Source organism: Monodon monoceros, unplaced genomic scaffold (genome assembly GCF_005190385.1).
Source record: "Monodon monoceros isolate NGI ecotype Baffin Bay Population unplaced genomic scaffold, NGI_Narwhal_1 Super_Scaffold_9, whole genome shotgun sequence".
NCBI classification, from domain to species: domain Eukaryota; kingdom Metazoa; phylum Chordata; class Mammalia; order Artiodactyla; family Monodontidae; genus Monodon; species Monodon monoceros.
In genome coordinates this window covers 52,503,824-52,519,383 of record NW_021703786.1, presented here as the reverse complement: position 1 = coordinate 52,519,383, position 15,560 = coordinate 52,503,824, and the positions used below count along the sequence as shown (strand labels likewise).

Sequence of the window (15,560 nt, the reverse complement as noted above, 5' to 3'; positions counted from 1 at the left end):
GGAATGATATTCAAGGTACACTATTAAGTGAAAAGCATGTTGAACACACTTGGAATAGTTCCCATATTAGAGTAAGTATAGTGAAATATCTACAGAACATCACCAAACTGGTAACAGTGTTTCTTTCAAGGAAGGCAGGGCTTTTACTTTTGGGGAGGGCTTTACAATTCTACACTCTGTAGTATGTCTACAATTTTTGAATTAAAAAAATGAGCCTGATTAATATTAATAACTGGGGGGAAAAAACACAAAACATTATCCAAGTAATACAAAGAGAAATAATCAATTGGAGCCCATTATAAGTTCTCATAATTGGGATAAAGAGCTGATATAGGATTAATCACTGATGTGGAAGTGTGAGGAGGGTGGTAATCTTTCTTGAATTAGAAAGCAAAGAATAGGGAGTTCCCTGGCGTTCCAGTGGTTAGGGCTTAGTGCTTTCACTGCCATGGCCCCGGGTTCAATCCCTGGTTTGGGAACTAAGATCCTGCAAGCCATGCGGCGCAGCCAAAAAAAAAAGAGAAAGCAAAGATGAGGCTAGTAAATCTGGAGAAAAAGGTTGGTAACACAATGGAAGAGGATAAACGTAAAGTACAGGCCCTTTCATAAGGATCTGTGGATAAAAACCATCAAGCTAAAGTGACCCCTGGAAAAGGAGGTGGGCCAAAAAGACTATATGCACACATCCATCCTTTGGTTGATTTTATGGAGAGAAGGTCTGATGAGATCTCATTTCAAACCACACTCTAACAAGGAAGCACAGTTCTCAAAGCTCCAATGAAAAAGAGAAAGGTGGCCCTGTGGCTGGGCAGGGAACAGGTCACTAAATGTGGCATTTGGGGGTATGGTTTCCATGACTTACAAGCTGATGAAGAGCTACCTCGCCGCAGGGTGGAATGGAAACAGCCCAGAACAACTAACCCTGGGCTCAGGGCCATACCTGCCTTGGCTGCCTGTGAATCTCTGCCGAGTCACACGCCTGCACTAATGTGAACCCCTGTTTGTGCTCAACTCTGCACCTGCTCTCAGCTCCCCCGCCTGCCTGCTGCTTGGGTGGGGCTCTCTCTGACTCAGGCCTGCCCAGCAGAAGGGTGCTTTTCTGGGTAGGGCGCAGGTCAATTTGTTTATGAAGACAAGCTATAATCAAGTAGCTGGGTGTAAGGTGGGGTTTTCCCCCTTTCCAAGCTGCACGAACTCCAGCCACCCCTAGGAGGAGACAACGTATCACACACCCCAAACGAGTGAGTGGCTGTGGGGAGGGGCAAGCTGACTGGTTGGATAGGTGGGCCCGAACTGTACTTTGTGACCAACGGGTGCCAATGTGCTCCCCTTAAAGCTTCTTCTTTTTCATCTGACACCCTGTTCCCTGACCTAAATAGGACTGTGTTCTCCAGTTTCCATCCCATACCTATCATGAGGATGTTCAAACCTGCACCAAGTCCTCTCAGCCACCCACCAAGGCAGGACAAGTCCTGTGATGCAAATCACTGGGAAGATATCTCAGGGAGTAGCTGTTCTCACCCTAATAGTAAAGAACAGCTTATCTCATCAGACAACAGGCAAACGGGAAATTTTCATGATCCCGAGAACCCTCCAAAGTATGTTTTTAAAAAACTGCCTGTAAATCACTAATAAATTGAGAGAGAACGAGAGACTGATGTTATGCTAATAGGCACCAACAGTGCAAGTCTCAGAGAAAGTAGCTGACGTCATAGCTGCTTTACCCAGCAGGGATTTCCTTCTCTTCTTGGGGAAGATATTCATCAGAAAGTATTGGGTCAGGGCTCTGGAATTAAACTGACACCTCTTGTAAAGGAGAAAGAAAAATCCCAATCCAAAAATAAGTCTGATTCTGCTGCCTTTTTCATTTTTGCAGTAAAACCTGCAGGGAGAGTGGCAGGCGGCTCTCTGACATAGTCATGATACTCATTACCACAGCCTGTGAAGCACTGCTATTCCATGTGGCCCTTCCTGATTCCCCCTTCTCCTCCCAGTGCAGGGGTTAGTAACCAATCACCTGAATTTTGTGCTTATCATTCCCTCCCTTTTCCTTATTGTGTCATCGCATATTTTGTTCTAACAATATATAGCTTAGTTTGTATGTTTTGAATTTTACATAAATGAAATCATACTGTATGTATTCTTCTACAACTTTTTATGCCTAACATGTTTTAAGACTCATCGATGTGTGTAGCTGTAATTTCATAGAGTGTAGTGAATATGCCACAATTTATTATTCATCCACCCTGTTGATAAGCAGTTTTAGCTATTACGAACAACACTGCCATGGACATTCTTGTGCCTGGTGCACACTTTGGTTTCACAAAGGTGTTAAATATAGGAGGGGAAAAAGGTGGGTCACAAGGCATATGTGCATCATGAGTTTTACTCGGTATCACCAAACTGTCCCCCAATGAAGCCCTTTCTCAAGCCAGTTTATTCTAATGCTCTGTCACTGGTAGGAATAGGTATAAGACATTAGATCATATCTGTTATTTTAAACTGTTAATGTTTATATTTAGTTGACTCCCGCGACCTATTTCAGGTAGGCAGCAAGTGCCAAAAAGAACTTCAGAGTTGGTTTGTGGCCTGGATGATGCAAACGAGTCTCAGGTTCTTGTCCTCCTTGAGTGGCCTCTGACCTGAATTTGGATTCACATAAACACACTGACACACGTGAGATGACTGGGCCATTCTGGGTAAGAATCTGGCCTTTTACTTAGTAAATGAGCAAGAAGGAAAGCTAAATGACAGGATGCACATGATGTCCCATTCTCTTGCCTCCACTTTCTTTCTTATTGTTATATGTTTGGTAAAGAACCAACTCTGAGAAAATTATATAGAGGAAAATACTGCTAAAAATGGAGTATCAGTTGCAGTAAAATCAGACTATTTATGGTTACTTCTTAGGGCATTAGGCAGCCTGTAGAGAAGAGGAGAAGGAAGAGAAGAAGCATCAACAATTGAGCATTTTCATGCACTGTGCATGGTCCTAAATACTTGAAGATTATTTCACTGAAAAGCTGTTAAGAAAATCCTTTAAACCTTACGCGTGATTGGCTGTCACCTGACCAGGAATCCATGTCCTCTCATTCTCGGGTTCCCTCCTGCTGGCTGACCATTATGTACCAGCTAACTAGGCTTCAATGTCTTCACCAGCAAAGCCAGGGTGAAAGACAGCTCTGTCTCCTCTGGCCATGGTGACAGGGACATTCAAACAATCAAAACTAACATCTATGAGGACATGTGTCACGAACTCTCCCTGGCCACCACCCAGTTTTTCTTCCTTGCCCCTTATACACTGGAACCTAATATCTCAGACACATGGTCCAGCTCGCAGATGCATGAAATCTGAACTTGTCTAATGGAACATAAATCTGCCAGATATCTAAACGATCCAACTCCAGAATAACAAACAGGGTTGCTGGTAGTTTAATGGAGGGTTTCAACACACACACATGCACACACACACACACACACACACCCCTCCTCCTGCCCTCACTCCCATCCCCCGGCTATAAAAACAGAAAAAATAAAATTAGATATGAACAGTATCAGTGCCTTTATGATACCCTCACTTTTAGGTCTAAAGGAGACTATTAAATATTAGTCTCCCTGAGGCTTAAAGACATACTAAAAGATGCAAAAAGTCTCTTGTATTTCAGAGGGACTGTCACTGTTTGGTCCACCCTCTCACATTCTGATTAAGAGACTGTAACCAATTCATAAATCACTACAGGGGCCTAGAGTCACTTTGTTAAACTTTTCTTCTACCAAGAGGTCAAAATACCAAGCTAATACCCTCAAACAGAGGGCTGCCACCTCACGTTAAGCACCCAGTGCCACTCTGGACAACCAATGGTGCTTGACAATGCTAGGATCAGAGCTCTATCTCTTTGGGAAAACCACCATGTGCCTTCTGGGAGAAGATATGAAATACAAGATATCTAAGCACCTGGAGAGGAAATGGAATTTCTTTGCAAATACAATGAGTGGGATTTTCCCAAGGCCTTTCCTCTCTTGGTGACCTAAGCTGCAAGACTTGACAGAGCTTCAGACCGTCACAGGAATCTGGTGCTTCTCCTTCTTTGCTCTTCTAAGCAGACAGACCCTGGAGCAGTACTCTAGGGCTGGGCAAGAGTCTGAGAGGCCCAATCTACTCGGCAGTCAGCCTGGCAGGTAGCCTACAAGTGCTGTTTCTTGACAACACATCATAGATTGCAGACCCTAACAGCTATATACCCAAGAGGCATTCCTACTCTTTTTCCTTACTGGCAGAGGCCTGATTTGGTTTGACTGTTCACTGCCCCACAGTTTCAGGGAATGTGGCACTTCCCTAGCACCAGAGAGTGAATGTGAATTTGTTTTAACCAGTCCAGGAAATTCTATTTGCCTACCCTGTGCTTGGTTTTAAGAATATGACCCAGTCCTGGTCAGTGGTCCTGTGGGGGTGGGGCGGGTGGGTGGCAGTCTAGTGGGGAGCTTCTGGGAAAAGTCTTCTCTTCTAATTGAGATGTCCTTTCTTTCAGCCAGACGCGGTGGAATTTACATGTAGATGCCTAGACATGTGGCAGATATCTGGCAATCATGAGGCAAATTCAAGGACCAAGCTATTAACTAAGGAAGGGAGAACACAAAGTAGAGCAGGAAGATGAGAGCACCAAAGTCCCTGATTACATCCCCGAGCCCATTACAGTCTACTTCGGTGCTTCTTGCTACAAAAGAAGGTAAATGGTCCAACTTTTTAACTACCTACAGCTGGGTGCTGGCTCCTGCCGATGCACTCTTCAGCCTTTCTACCCTGCTCTCTGCCCTGGAGACTGACGTATGAACCGCCTCCACTGGTCCCCTTGTCTTTGGACTTCCACAGGGTTTGGCTAATGGGGAGCCCCAGCAGGAGACTGGAGGGAGGAGAGTGAAGGCAGGCCTCTAGTCCTGTAGCTCCTTCCCCGCAGGGCCACTCTGGCTGGCTGGGTCCCCTGACTGAAGGCTACTGCTCCTCTCTGAAGGTGCCTTTTCTCCAGGAGTCTCCGCCCAGGTTCTAGTAACTGCACCATCCCTCTCTGGGCCCAGGAGCTATTACCAAACAGCCCTGCTGATATAAGTTCCTTGATTCCACTACAGTCCTACACCTTTGTAAACAGTCCCTTTATAAAGTCTTCCCCATATAATCTGAGTGTGCTGCTTCTTGCTGAAATCCCAGTTGATGAAGATATTCTATTACTTGCAGCTGAAAGCAGCCTAAGTGACACCCCCAGCACTAGATTTTCGTTTTTAAAATTCAGGAAACATCACAATACAGAAAATTCCAGGACACTTCCATTCCAGTTTCTAACACAGTTAGTGTGTCTGTTGGTGGCGGAAGGCAGTGGCTAGAGGAACTGAATGGCACATGCATGTGTGTTCTCTGGGTAGCCTTGCAGGAGGGGCTTGATGAGAACCATATCTGAATAACCCTTAAGGGCGCATAATATACATTATATACACTTTTATTTACAATAACCCTGTGAGCTAGGTCTCTTGATTTTCATTTTATAGATGGGGTCAGGTGAGGATCAGAACTATGCAAACTTCTCAAAGTTGCAGCAAGGGAGTGAACCAGGAACGGAAACCACATCTACTGACTCAAATTCTGTGGTTTTCTCACTCCCCAGGGCTTGCCCCTCCCTCCGTGAATCAAGCCCAGGAAGGCAGGATGGAACCAAAAGGAAAGGGAAGAGGCAGGGTGACTTTTGGGTTTATGTTGCCCTTCTTATCCTCATCTAAGATTTTTCTGAAATACCTTTAACATCTAAGAAAAACTACATATGCTAAAAAAAAACACAAAAAAAACCACACCCCAACCCAACAGCTTGCCTGGGATTCCAGAATAAATACTGAAATTGGCAGGACACACAGTATCCTTCCTCTCAACGGGTCACGTGAGGACACTGCCTAATATCCGTCATGTGTGCGTCTGGGAATATACAGTATTTGTGTCTCATCCAACCCTCAGATGCCTCTTTCTTGTGCCAAAAAGAACTTCTCTGTCCTACCTTCTGATGTAATCTAAAAATGTCATCAAAATCTGGCCCCAAAGACCTATAAATTCTTTTTAAGTGGAGGAGGCTTCAGTATCCTCCCAGCCTCCTAAGAGAATGGCTCAGATGAAATCATGCCAAGTACTGAGTAAATGGGAGGGGTTTTTTAGTGGAAACCGTAATGCTATGCTGTGGCCACATTTTCACAATACTTCGGCGGTGGGAGGGTGGTCACTCTGCCTGGTTAGGCTGGAAGGCTATTTACCATTTTGTTCAGGGGAAACACAGCCCAGATTCAAAAGTCGAGACCAAGTCATGAGACTCACTGGAGTCAAACTCTGGCATCAGCCCCGACTGCTTCTAGGCAGCAGTGCCTTCACCCTAACAAAACCACCCAGAATGTGCCTACATGGAAAAACAAAGCAAAATATGGTACTCCACGGAACTACAGCATGTGGCATCTCAGGAAGCTGATCCTTGAATTCAGTTTACTAAGAGAGTAAACTGAATCTTTTTCCTGAGATCAGCTGAAGGTGGCTTTCACCACCAAAGGGGTAATAAAAATAATGTAGTGAAATTACTCATTTTATAACCAATTACCAAATTATTGTTGAAACAGCCAGTTCTTATTGATACAGGAAGATGTTCAAGACCTAGTACTGGGTACACAGAGAAAGACAAATACTGTACGGTGGTATCTCTTATACATGGAATCTAAAAATGCCAAACTCGGAGAAACAGAGTAGAGTGGTGGTTACCAGGGCATGCGTGGGGTTGTTGAGGGAAATGGGGAGATGTTGGTCAAAGGGTACAAATTTCCAGTTATGAGATTACAAAGTTCTGGGGATGTAATGTACAGCATGGCAATTATAGCTAATAATACTGAATCATATACTTGAATGTTGCTAAGAGAGATCTTAGATGGTCTTACCACAAAAAAGAAACGGCAGTTATGCCAGGGGTTGGAGGTGTTAGCTAATGCTACAGTGTTAATCAGTTTGCAATATGTAAATGTATGAAATCAATACACTGGACACCTTAAACTTATGCAATGTTGTGCATCAACTGTATCTCAATAAAGCTAGGGGGAAAAAAGGAACAGTGGCAGTTAAGTGCAGTGTTAAGTGCTCAATAAATGCTGCCACAGTTAAAAAAAAAAAAAAAAAGACCTAATACTGGGTGAAGAAGTAAGGCTGAAGAACAGGTTTTGTGGAAAAAAAAAAAAATCCATCAATATATGTGATAAGAGGTAAGATAATGTCAACTGCTGTCTGTGGTTATTGAGTTTCTAAATGATTTCTCCCTTTGTAATTTTCTGCATTTGTGCAAAACATATATATATAAAATCAGATTAAAAGATCTTAAAAAAGAAAACAAGAGAGCTATTTCTGGGAAGCCCCTTCATACCTCTAATGGGTTATATATATCCCAATTCTACAGATTTGTCACATGACCAGAATTACTGTTGAAGGTTCAGTGAAACCAAGCATTGAAAAAAAAAAAAAAGCCCAAAGCAGCAGCAGGTACTTGTTTTAAGAGAATGGGCCAGGGACTTCCCTGGCAGTCCAGTGGTTAAGACTCTGCACCTCCACTGCAGGGGGTGCGGGTTTGATCCCTGGTTGGGGAACTAAGATCCCACATGCCACGCGGCGCCCCCCCCAAAAAAAAAGGGCCAAAAATTTTCTAAGAATTTCAGCTAGCACTACCCTGGGAGCAATCAGTATCCATTTTGATAAGGCAGCTGCATCTGGCCTTAGAAGCTGTTGAGAAGTATTTATTAAAATCTGCACCTAGGGCTTCCCTGGTGGCACAGTGTTTGAGAGTCCACCTGCCGATGCAGGGGACACGGGTTCGTGCCCCGGTCCGGGAAGATCCCACATGCTGCGGAGCGGCTGGGCCCGTGAGCCATGGCCGCTGAGCCTGCGCGTCCGGAGCCTGTGCTCCGCAACGGGAGAGGCCACAACAGTGAGAGGCCCGCGTACCGCAAAAAAAGAAAAAAAACCTGCACCTAATTGAGATCTGAAATAAGGGAACAGTATTGCCACCCTTTAGTTTAATGTCTTTAGTTTAGATTAAATGCCTAATCTTCCATGCTGATCTTAAATACTGGTACTTAATTTTTAAAAACTAGATGGATAGAGGTTTCAATTTTCAAATCCTATCACACACTTAAATTAGGTGAGAACTAGCTGCAGAGAAGGACATTTCACTGTGCCCTGGGGAGCATAAAGGAGGGAAAATCTGAGAAAGTCAATTAAGGACTCACCTTGCCAGCAAGATCCCCTGGTACTCTTCCAGCTGTCTCATGAAGCTGGGGTTGGGCTTGGTCACTGTTCGTCTTTCCTTCACGTAGTCATAGGCTCGGTCCAGATTCCAGCCATACTCCTTCATCGCATAGGCAATCACAGTGGAGGCTGAGCGACTCACCCCCATTTTGCAGTGCACAAGGCATTTAGATCCGTGTTTCCTAGTTTGGGGGATTGAGGTAAGGAGGGAAACACAATAGGGAGTACACTTTAAGAGCTAGGCTCTAAATGTGTCCACGTCTCCTGTCTGGCCTTTCCATTTTCTTGCTTTGTAATTCACCCCACCTTAGTGCACTTGTGTGCACCTCTAATCAAATGTGTGGGGCAATTCTGGTGCACTCAAACGATATTCAGTGTTAATATTAAGCCTCTCTAGTTCATTCAGCAAACATTTATCAGGCATTTACCATGTTTAAGACAATGTGCAAGGTCTGGGATGCAAAAATAAGTAACAGTTTTTCCCTAAAGGGTAGGACTCGTTGGGAGAAGTAGACAATTAAAATTCAAAAAGGTAACTGCAATGACAGTTGGTCACAGAGCACAGAAGGAAAATTTTCTATTTAGAGACTGGACCCCATTTTGTGTGTGGCTGGAGGCCAGTCCTCTCAGCCCCAGGGGCACGTTGACGGCTGGCATGCTACTGAATTACAGGTGTGGCAGTGATTCATCTAATTTACCCAAATGTTGTGAGTTGCTTCCAGTTCCAGTTCCAGTAAGAGTTCTGTCCCGGGAGGAAAGCACAAACCAAATGAAACTAACTCTCCTCTTTACTCAGATGTAGCCCTGGATATTACTTTCCACAACACTTTTCACAACCCGTGTTCTGTCTAGGGACTGGCTATATAACCCGTGGAGCTGGATGGGACCACGTGATGTACCACATGGCTTTCTCAGCAAGGAGGGTGGAGTGAATAATTAGCTGTTTTTGTGTTTTTTTTTTATGGGGTGGAAGAAAGAGAAAACAAAGTCACCATAAAGTGACACTAACAAACAAAACTCCTCAGTCTTATGCCAGAGCTCATTACCTTGGATCTGAGCATTACTCAGCTATGCTAATTCTGCTAATAACACAGTGTCTGGCCCAGAGTAAGCCTTCAAATATTTGCTAAATGTATGAACAAACTTATGGATCTCCTGATTACATCTGTCAGATGTAAGTAGGAACAACATTTTAAAATCTGGAAAAAAGAACATTTACTCTTATCACTAGTGTACGTGGGCTGGAATCCTTCCCAAGTGGTTATTCCAATAAATTAAAAAATGCACACGTCAGCCTAACAGGGGAAATCTATTCATCCACTCACTCACTCTATTACAGGAGACAAGCTTCCTTCCAGAAGCTTATAATCCTTCTGCTGGAGACAGACACACATGAATGAGTTAAGCACCAATGCAAGGAGGCATAAGGTTAAGTGCCAAAATGAGAGGGCCAGCCAGATAAGCTATGGGAATGAAGAGAAAGGTCTGGAATAACTGAAACAGTCTCCAAAGAAAGGTAAAATTTTAGTGTCCTATGGTTGGTGTGCATGTGCGTCTCTGTATGCTTAGGTGATTCCAAATGACTAGGACATGTTTGTTTTGCTTATGGCACCATAGAGTTTTCACTTAGACTCCAGTTGGCAAGCCAAGTCACAGTGACACAGATGGAAGTTCAGACATGTGCTCTATATTTTCCCATCAAGCTCTGACAACTTTAGTACATCAAATTTCAGGTCTATGCCTGCAGGCACGGAAGGTGCTCAAACTTGGACAATCTTAAGAAAAATACAATTATGAAATTCACTCCTATGAAAACATTTCTTCATTTTGAACTGGGCTTTTTCAGTGGATGGCTTCTAACTCAGGTAATGAAGGATCTGCAGTTAGTTCTCACCTAGCCCAATTTCACCTTTCAGGTTCATTGCCCACCCCACCCCCTCACTTCAAGTGCTAGATTGTCCAAATTAAGCCCAGCATCACATTAGGAATGCTAAACTAGAGTGGCCCTGAAAGTGTGGAGTCCTAACCACTGGACCGCCAGGGCCCTGATTAGGTGAAACACATGAGGTGCCCAGGGTGCCACTTAAGGGGAGGCACTCACTCTGAGACGCTGACCTATACTTGCAGGACATGGAGAGTGCATGCCTCTCAGTAAATGTAATGTGGGCGCCTCACGTTATGTCCCTCTAACCCCAGCCCTGCTGAAATCAAGTCTTTCTCTTCACTAGGACTGGGGCCTTGCCTTGATCTCTAGCCTCTTTGGCTGTAACCCTGACAACTTGCCTAGTCTTTTCCAGTCCCCTTTCCTTAAGGAACTAGACTATTCCCATATACTTGATGGACTGAAATGAGACATGATCTTAGGTTCAAGTCCTGTCTCAACCACTAGTTAATATCTCTGAAACTCATCTCTGCAGTCTGTCCTCTTCTGTACAGAAGGAAGACAGCATATGCCTCTCTGGGTTTTGGAACGTACAGGAGAGAATATGTGTAAAGTACATGGCACATAGGAAGCATGCCATGAGTGGCAGAAGCTTCAACAGTATAAAACAGTCTCTCAGGTACTGGTTAGAGACTGAGAAAATGGGCTCAGAGCTGGAGTATGGGGATTCAGGACAACTAAGAGGAAGCATTTCCTGACCATGTAGGTCCTTAAGTGAGGTGTGGTATCATTCTTGAAGGAGGACTTTAAAAACAGAAGTGGGAATTCCCTGGCGGTCCAGTGGTTAGGACTCCACGCTTTCACTGCTGAGGGCCTGGGTCTTCTGAGTGTCACCCCACCTGCAGAGGGAATGTGGCAAACATGCTTACTGATGGTTTTTTCTACTGAAGGGATAAATAGGACTGGCACAAAAATCCCCAGGGACTTAAAATATCAGCGTTGATATATTAATACTAATACTAAACACTAAATTAATACTATGGAATTGTTTCACTAAAAGGACCAATTAATTTAAGGAAGATAACAACAGAAGGGCCAGAGGAAAAATTTCACTATTTAGAGTAGCATAAAAGTAAAGTAAAAGAATGGGAAAAAATTTCCAAAGTGTACTGTTTCTTTCCTTGTCTTCAGAGAGCAGGATCAAGTGTTCCACCTGTCTGGAATAATTTCTATTCTATAACTTTCAAGTGTCCCTATTGGTAACTTAAGAATTCTTCCTTCTCTCATTCAGAATTTCTCCTCTATTTCAGAATTTCTTCCTTCTCTCATTTCTATTTCTTTCACTGCAGCTTGAGTTTATTTTCTCTAATTTTGTGCTCAACAGAAATAGCCAACATGAGATCATCTTCCAGGGGCTTCATCTACTTAAAGCAAAAGTACTAAGTCACTAGTCATCTTTTTCCTAGTATTAAGAGATCTCAGTCTCCTTCTTTCTCTACTTCCTTTCCTCTGAGTATCATCAGTAAGTTATCTACAGCTTTCAGACCCCAACCATGTGTGGTGCACAAGGAAGAGGGGTCAGAACGTGTGTGTGGGACCATTACTCACTTTGCTTTAGAGATGAATTTGTAAGTGTCATTCCAGTAAGCCAGGAGATCCGTTGCCTCTTCATCATATACCCGAATGTTGTGATACTCAAAGACTCCTGGGAAGAAGTTATCTATCTCTCGAGTGACATTCAAGATATATCGCACCCTGTGAGGAAACCAAGGGAGATTATGAGCCCTACTACTCAGGCGAAATCCAATTCCCAGCACTGGAATTTTTCTTATTTAAAACTTGCTTACTCCTGGGCTTCCCTGGTGGTGCAGTGGTTAAAAACCTGCCTGCCAATGCAGGGGACACGGGTTTGAGCCCTGGTCTGAGCCCGCATGCCACGGAGCAACTAAGCCCATGCGCCACAACTACTGAGCCTGCGCTCTAGAGCCCACAAGCCACAACTACTGAGCCCGAGTGCTGCAACTACTGAAGCCCACGTGCCTAGAGCCCGTGCTCCACAACAAGAGAAGCCACCGCAATGAGAAGCCCACACACTGCAACCAAGAGTAGCCCCCGCTCACCACAACTAGAGAAAGCCCGTGCACAGCAACGAAGACCCAACGCAGCCAAAAATAAAAATAAATAAATAAAAAACAAACTTGTTTATTCCTGAGGCTGAAATTAAATACTAAAATATTGAAGAAAGCTAAAAAAAAAAAAAACCCTAAGAGGCTATCCTTATTTAATACAGAAATTGTATAACAGGGTCCTGCATATACCTGGGTATCAGGGAGTTACTGAGAGAAAAGCTGTCTACCAAGTTCAACATCTATATTCCATTTTCAGTTTGTGTTTAGTTATACAAACTCATCTTTCAGAGTCTTTTGAAAATATGCTTTGCATTTTACTCCAAAGAATCAACTTGAGGCCCATGATCTGACAATTTCTCTGCAGCCACCAAAATTACCAGCAACAAAATTTTTTGGAAGTCATCTGTATTAAATCAGACTATTAATATGTACCTTAAGAAAAAAAAAATAGAAGGAAACATTCCCTCCTATCTTTCTAAATGCCAGGTTGTCAGTTTTTGCTCTATTACTCTCCTTAAACTACATGAAGGCAAGTGAGGCCAGGCTGGTAGAGTCAGAGGAAAGTTGGACTTAAAGCTCTCTTAACTCTCTAGGCTGCAGTCCTGGCTGCTATGGCAGCAAATGTGTCTGAGAGTTCTCCCAGGCTTGCAGAAAATGGTTTCTGTATCAAAAATTTCTTTTGCTATCTCTCTCACTGTGCAATCTCAATAAATGCTTCGGTTCAATCTGCCAAAGGATTACCTTTTCTCAGTGCTGTATGGACTTAAACACCACTGTTGTCAACTCCAACAGCACAGCACAGACTCACTCATTTCTCTCTGCAGAAGCTGCTTCCTGGCTTCCCTGGTGGCGCAGTGGTTGAGGGTCTGCCTGCCGATGCAGGGGACGCGGGTTCGTGCCCCGGTCCGGGAGGATCCCGCGTGCTGCGGAGCGGCTGGGCCCGTGGGCTGTGGCTGCTGGGCCTGCACGTCCGGAGCCTGTGCTCCGTGACGGGAGAGGCCACAGCAGTGGGAGGCCCGCGTGCCGGAAAAAAAAAAAAGAAGCTGTTTCCTTCTCAGAATCACACGTGGGGTTCTACAAACCCAATCACTGAAGTCAGAGAAATGACTACAAAAAGGGAGAGCCAAGCTAACCAATTCTGTGGTTAAGGTCAAGCAACCAAAATTTTTCTGGGACATGGTTTGAATCTGTTTTAATTTAGCATCAAAGTCCAATACTAGAAAGGATTTTTTCTTTTTAATTTAAAAAGCAAGCTGGGCTTCCCTGTCGGTCCAGTGGTTAAGACGCGGCGCTTCCACTGCAGGGGGTGAGGGTTCGATTCCCTGGTCAGGGAACTAGGATCCCACATGCCGTGTGGTGCGGCCAAAAAAAAAAAATTAAGAAAAAGCAAGCAACATGCACCTGTAGAAAACACTCCAGCAGTTCCCCAAAAGGTTACCACCATATGACCCCGTAAGTCCTCTCCTAGGCATAAACTGAAGAGAAATGACAACATATGTCTACCCAAAGATTCATACATGAATGGTCGTAAGAGTATTCATAATAGCCAAAAAGTGGAAACAACCCAAAGGCCCATCAAATGATGAATGGGCAAATAAAATGTGGTGAGTATATATATCTCCATATAATGGAATACTATTTGGCAATAAAAAAGGAATGAAGTACTAATACATGGTACAACACTGATAAACCTTGAAAATACAATGTTAAGTGAAATAAACCATGCTTAAAAGACTACATATTGTATAATTTCATATAAATGAGATGTCCAGAATAGGCAAATCTATAGAGACAGAAAGTAGGCTAGTAGTTTCTAGGAGCTGAAGGGAGGAAGGGAAATGGGGGTGACTGCTAAAGGGTACAGGCTTTCCTTTTGGGTTGGAAAAAAATGTTCTGAATTGATTGTTGCACAGCTCTGTGAATATACTAAAAACCACTGAAGTACACATTTTAAAAGGGTGAATGATATATGTGAACTATATCTCAAAACTGTCAGAAAAAAAAGACAAGCACACTTCCTCTTATTTCATTTAAAATAAAAATGAACAACCTTCCCATCCCCAATCCCATACTTCAGTAATGGATTATAGCAGGACAGGGTTTCCCAATCTTTTTCATTACAGAAGTCTAGTCAGCCACTACCAACTGGAAATGGCACTCCTCGAAACTTCTCTGTCATTCTTACACTTCATTGTAAGCTATTCCTTACAATGCTTTGTAAGGAATAGCATTTTACTTGGAGTTCTAAAGTAAGTGGATTGGGAGAAAATGGCCTTATTGTCAAAATTACACTTGAAAAATCCCTTATATCATCCACAGGGGGCAATATACATGTTTTGTGTACAGATCCCTGAACTATAATTCTTGATCCACTGAAGTTTTTTTTTTAAAATAAATTTATTTAATTTTTATTTATTTATTTTTTGGCTGTATTGGGTCTTTGTTGCTGCGCACGGGCTTTCTCTAGTTGCGGCGATCGGGGGATACTCCTCATTGCGGTGCAAGGGCTTCTCATTGCAGTGGCTTCTCGTTGCGGAGCATGGGCTCTAGGCGCACGGGTTTCAGTAGTTGTGGCATGCAGGTTCAGCAGTTGTGGCTTGTGGGCTCTAGAGCGCAGGCTCAGTAGTTGTGGTGCACAGGCTTAGTTTAGTTGCTCCACGGCAGGTGGGACCTTCCCGGACCAGGGCTCGAACCCATGTCCCCTGCATTGGCAGGTGGATTCTTAACCACTGTGCCATCTGGGAAATCCTTCTTCATCCGTTAAAGTTTAAGCACCAGTGAATTTAAGAAACAAGATCTAAGTAGATGTCTGAGCATCTAACCATACTTGTCTTTTTTCTGTGTTCTATAAGTTAGCATTGTAAGTAGTAAATGAGATAAATAGGTCTCATCTCCAGCTGGGGACGTAAGTCAAAAGTCAAAGTGAATATATGCATGAAGCGATTCTAATGCATTTGGCAGGCAGTGCTCTATCAAATCTCAGATTTCATATTAAACACTGTATCAGGTGCTAGTTTCCTGCAGGTCACATTCTGTCAATTTTTCTACAATTCCTTCACATTTACCGGGCACCCTTTTGATATAAGGCTCTGAGCTAGGTATGTTTCACACAAAACTAAGATATGGTCTCTGCTTTCAAGAACTTCTGATTCAATCCTTATCAACTTAAATTTTCCAAGTTCTATTTAATTTCATACCTTAATATTAAGTAACCAGATTTCCATCCCCCCCGCCCTAAGAACTC

The 15,560-nt window shown here is 43.5% G+C and overlaps 1 protein-coding gene across 5 annotated transcripts in view; it reads right to left on the bottom strand.

Moving 5' to 3' along the window:
- Positions 1-15,560, bottom strand: part of SSH2 (slingshot protein phosphatase 2) — a 245,111-nt gene that overhangs the window by 10,829 nt on the left and 218,722 nt on the right. For all 5 annotated transcript variants that reach the window (XM_029210906.1, XM_029210908.1, XM_029210905.1 and 2 more), the window contains 2 exons: positions 11,796-11,942; positions 8,287-8,487 (listed from right to left, as the gene is read on the bottom strand). In XM_029210906.1, coding sequence (XP_029066739.1) covers positions 8,287-8,487; positions 11,796-11,942 — 348 coding nt within the window. The remainder of the gene's footprint in view (positions 1-8,286; positions 8,488-11,795; positions 11,943-15,560) is intronic.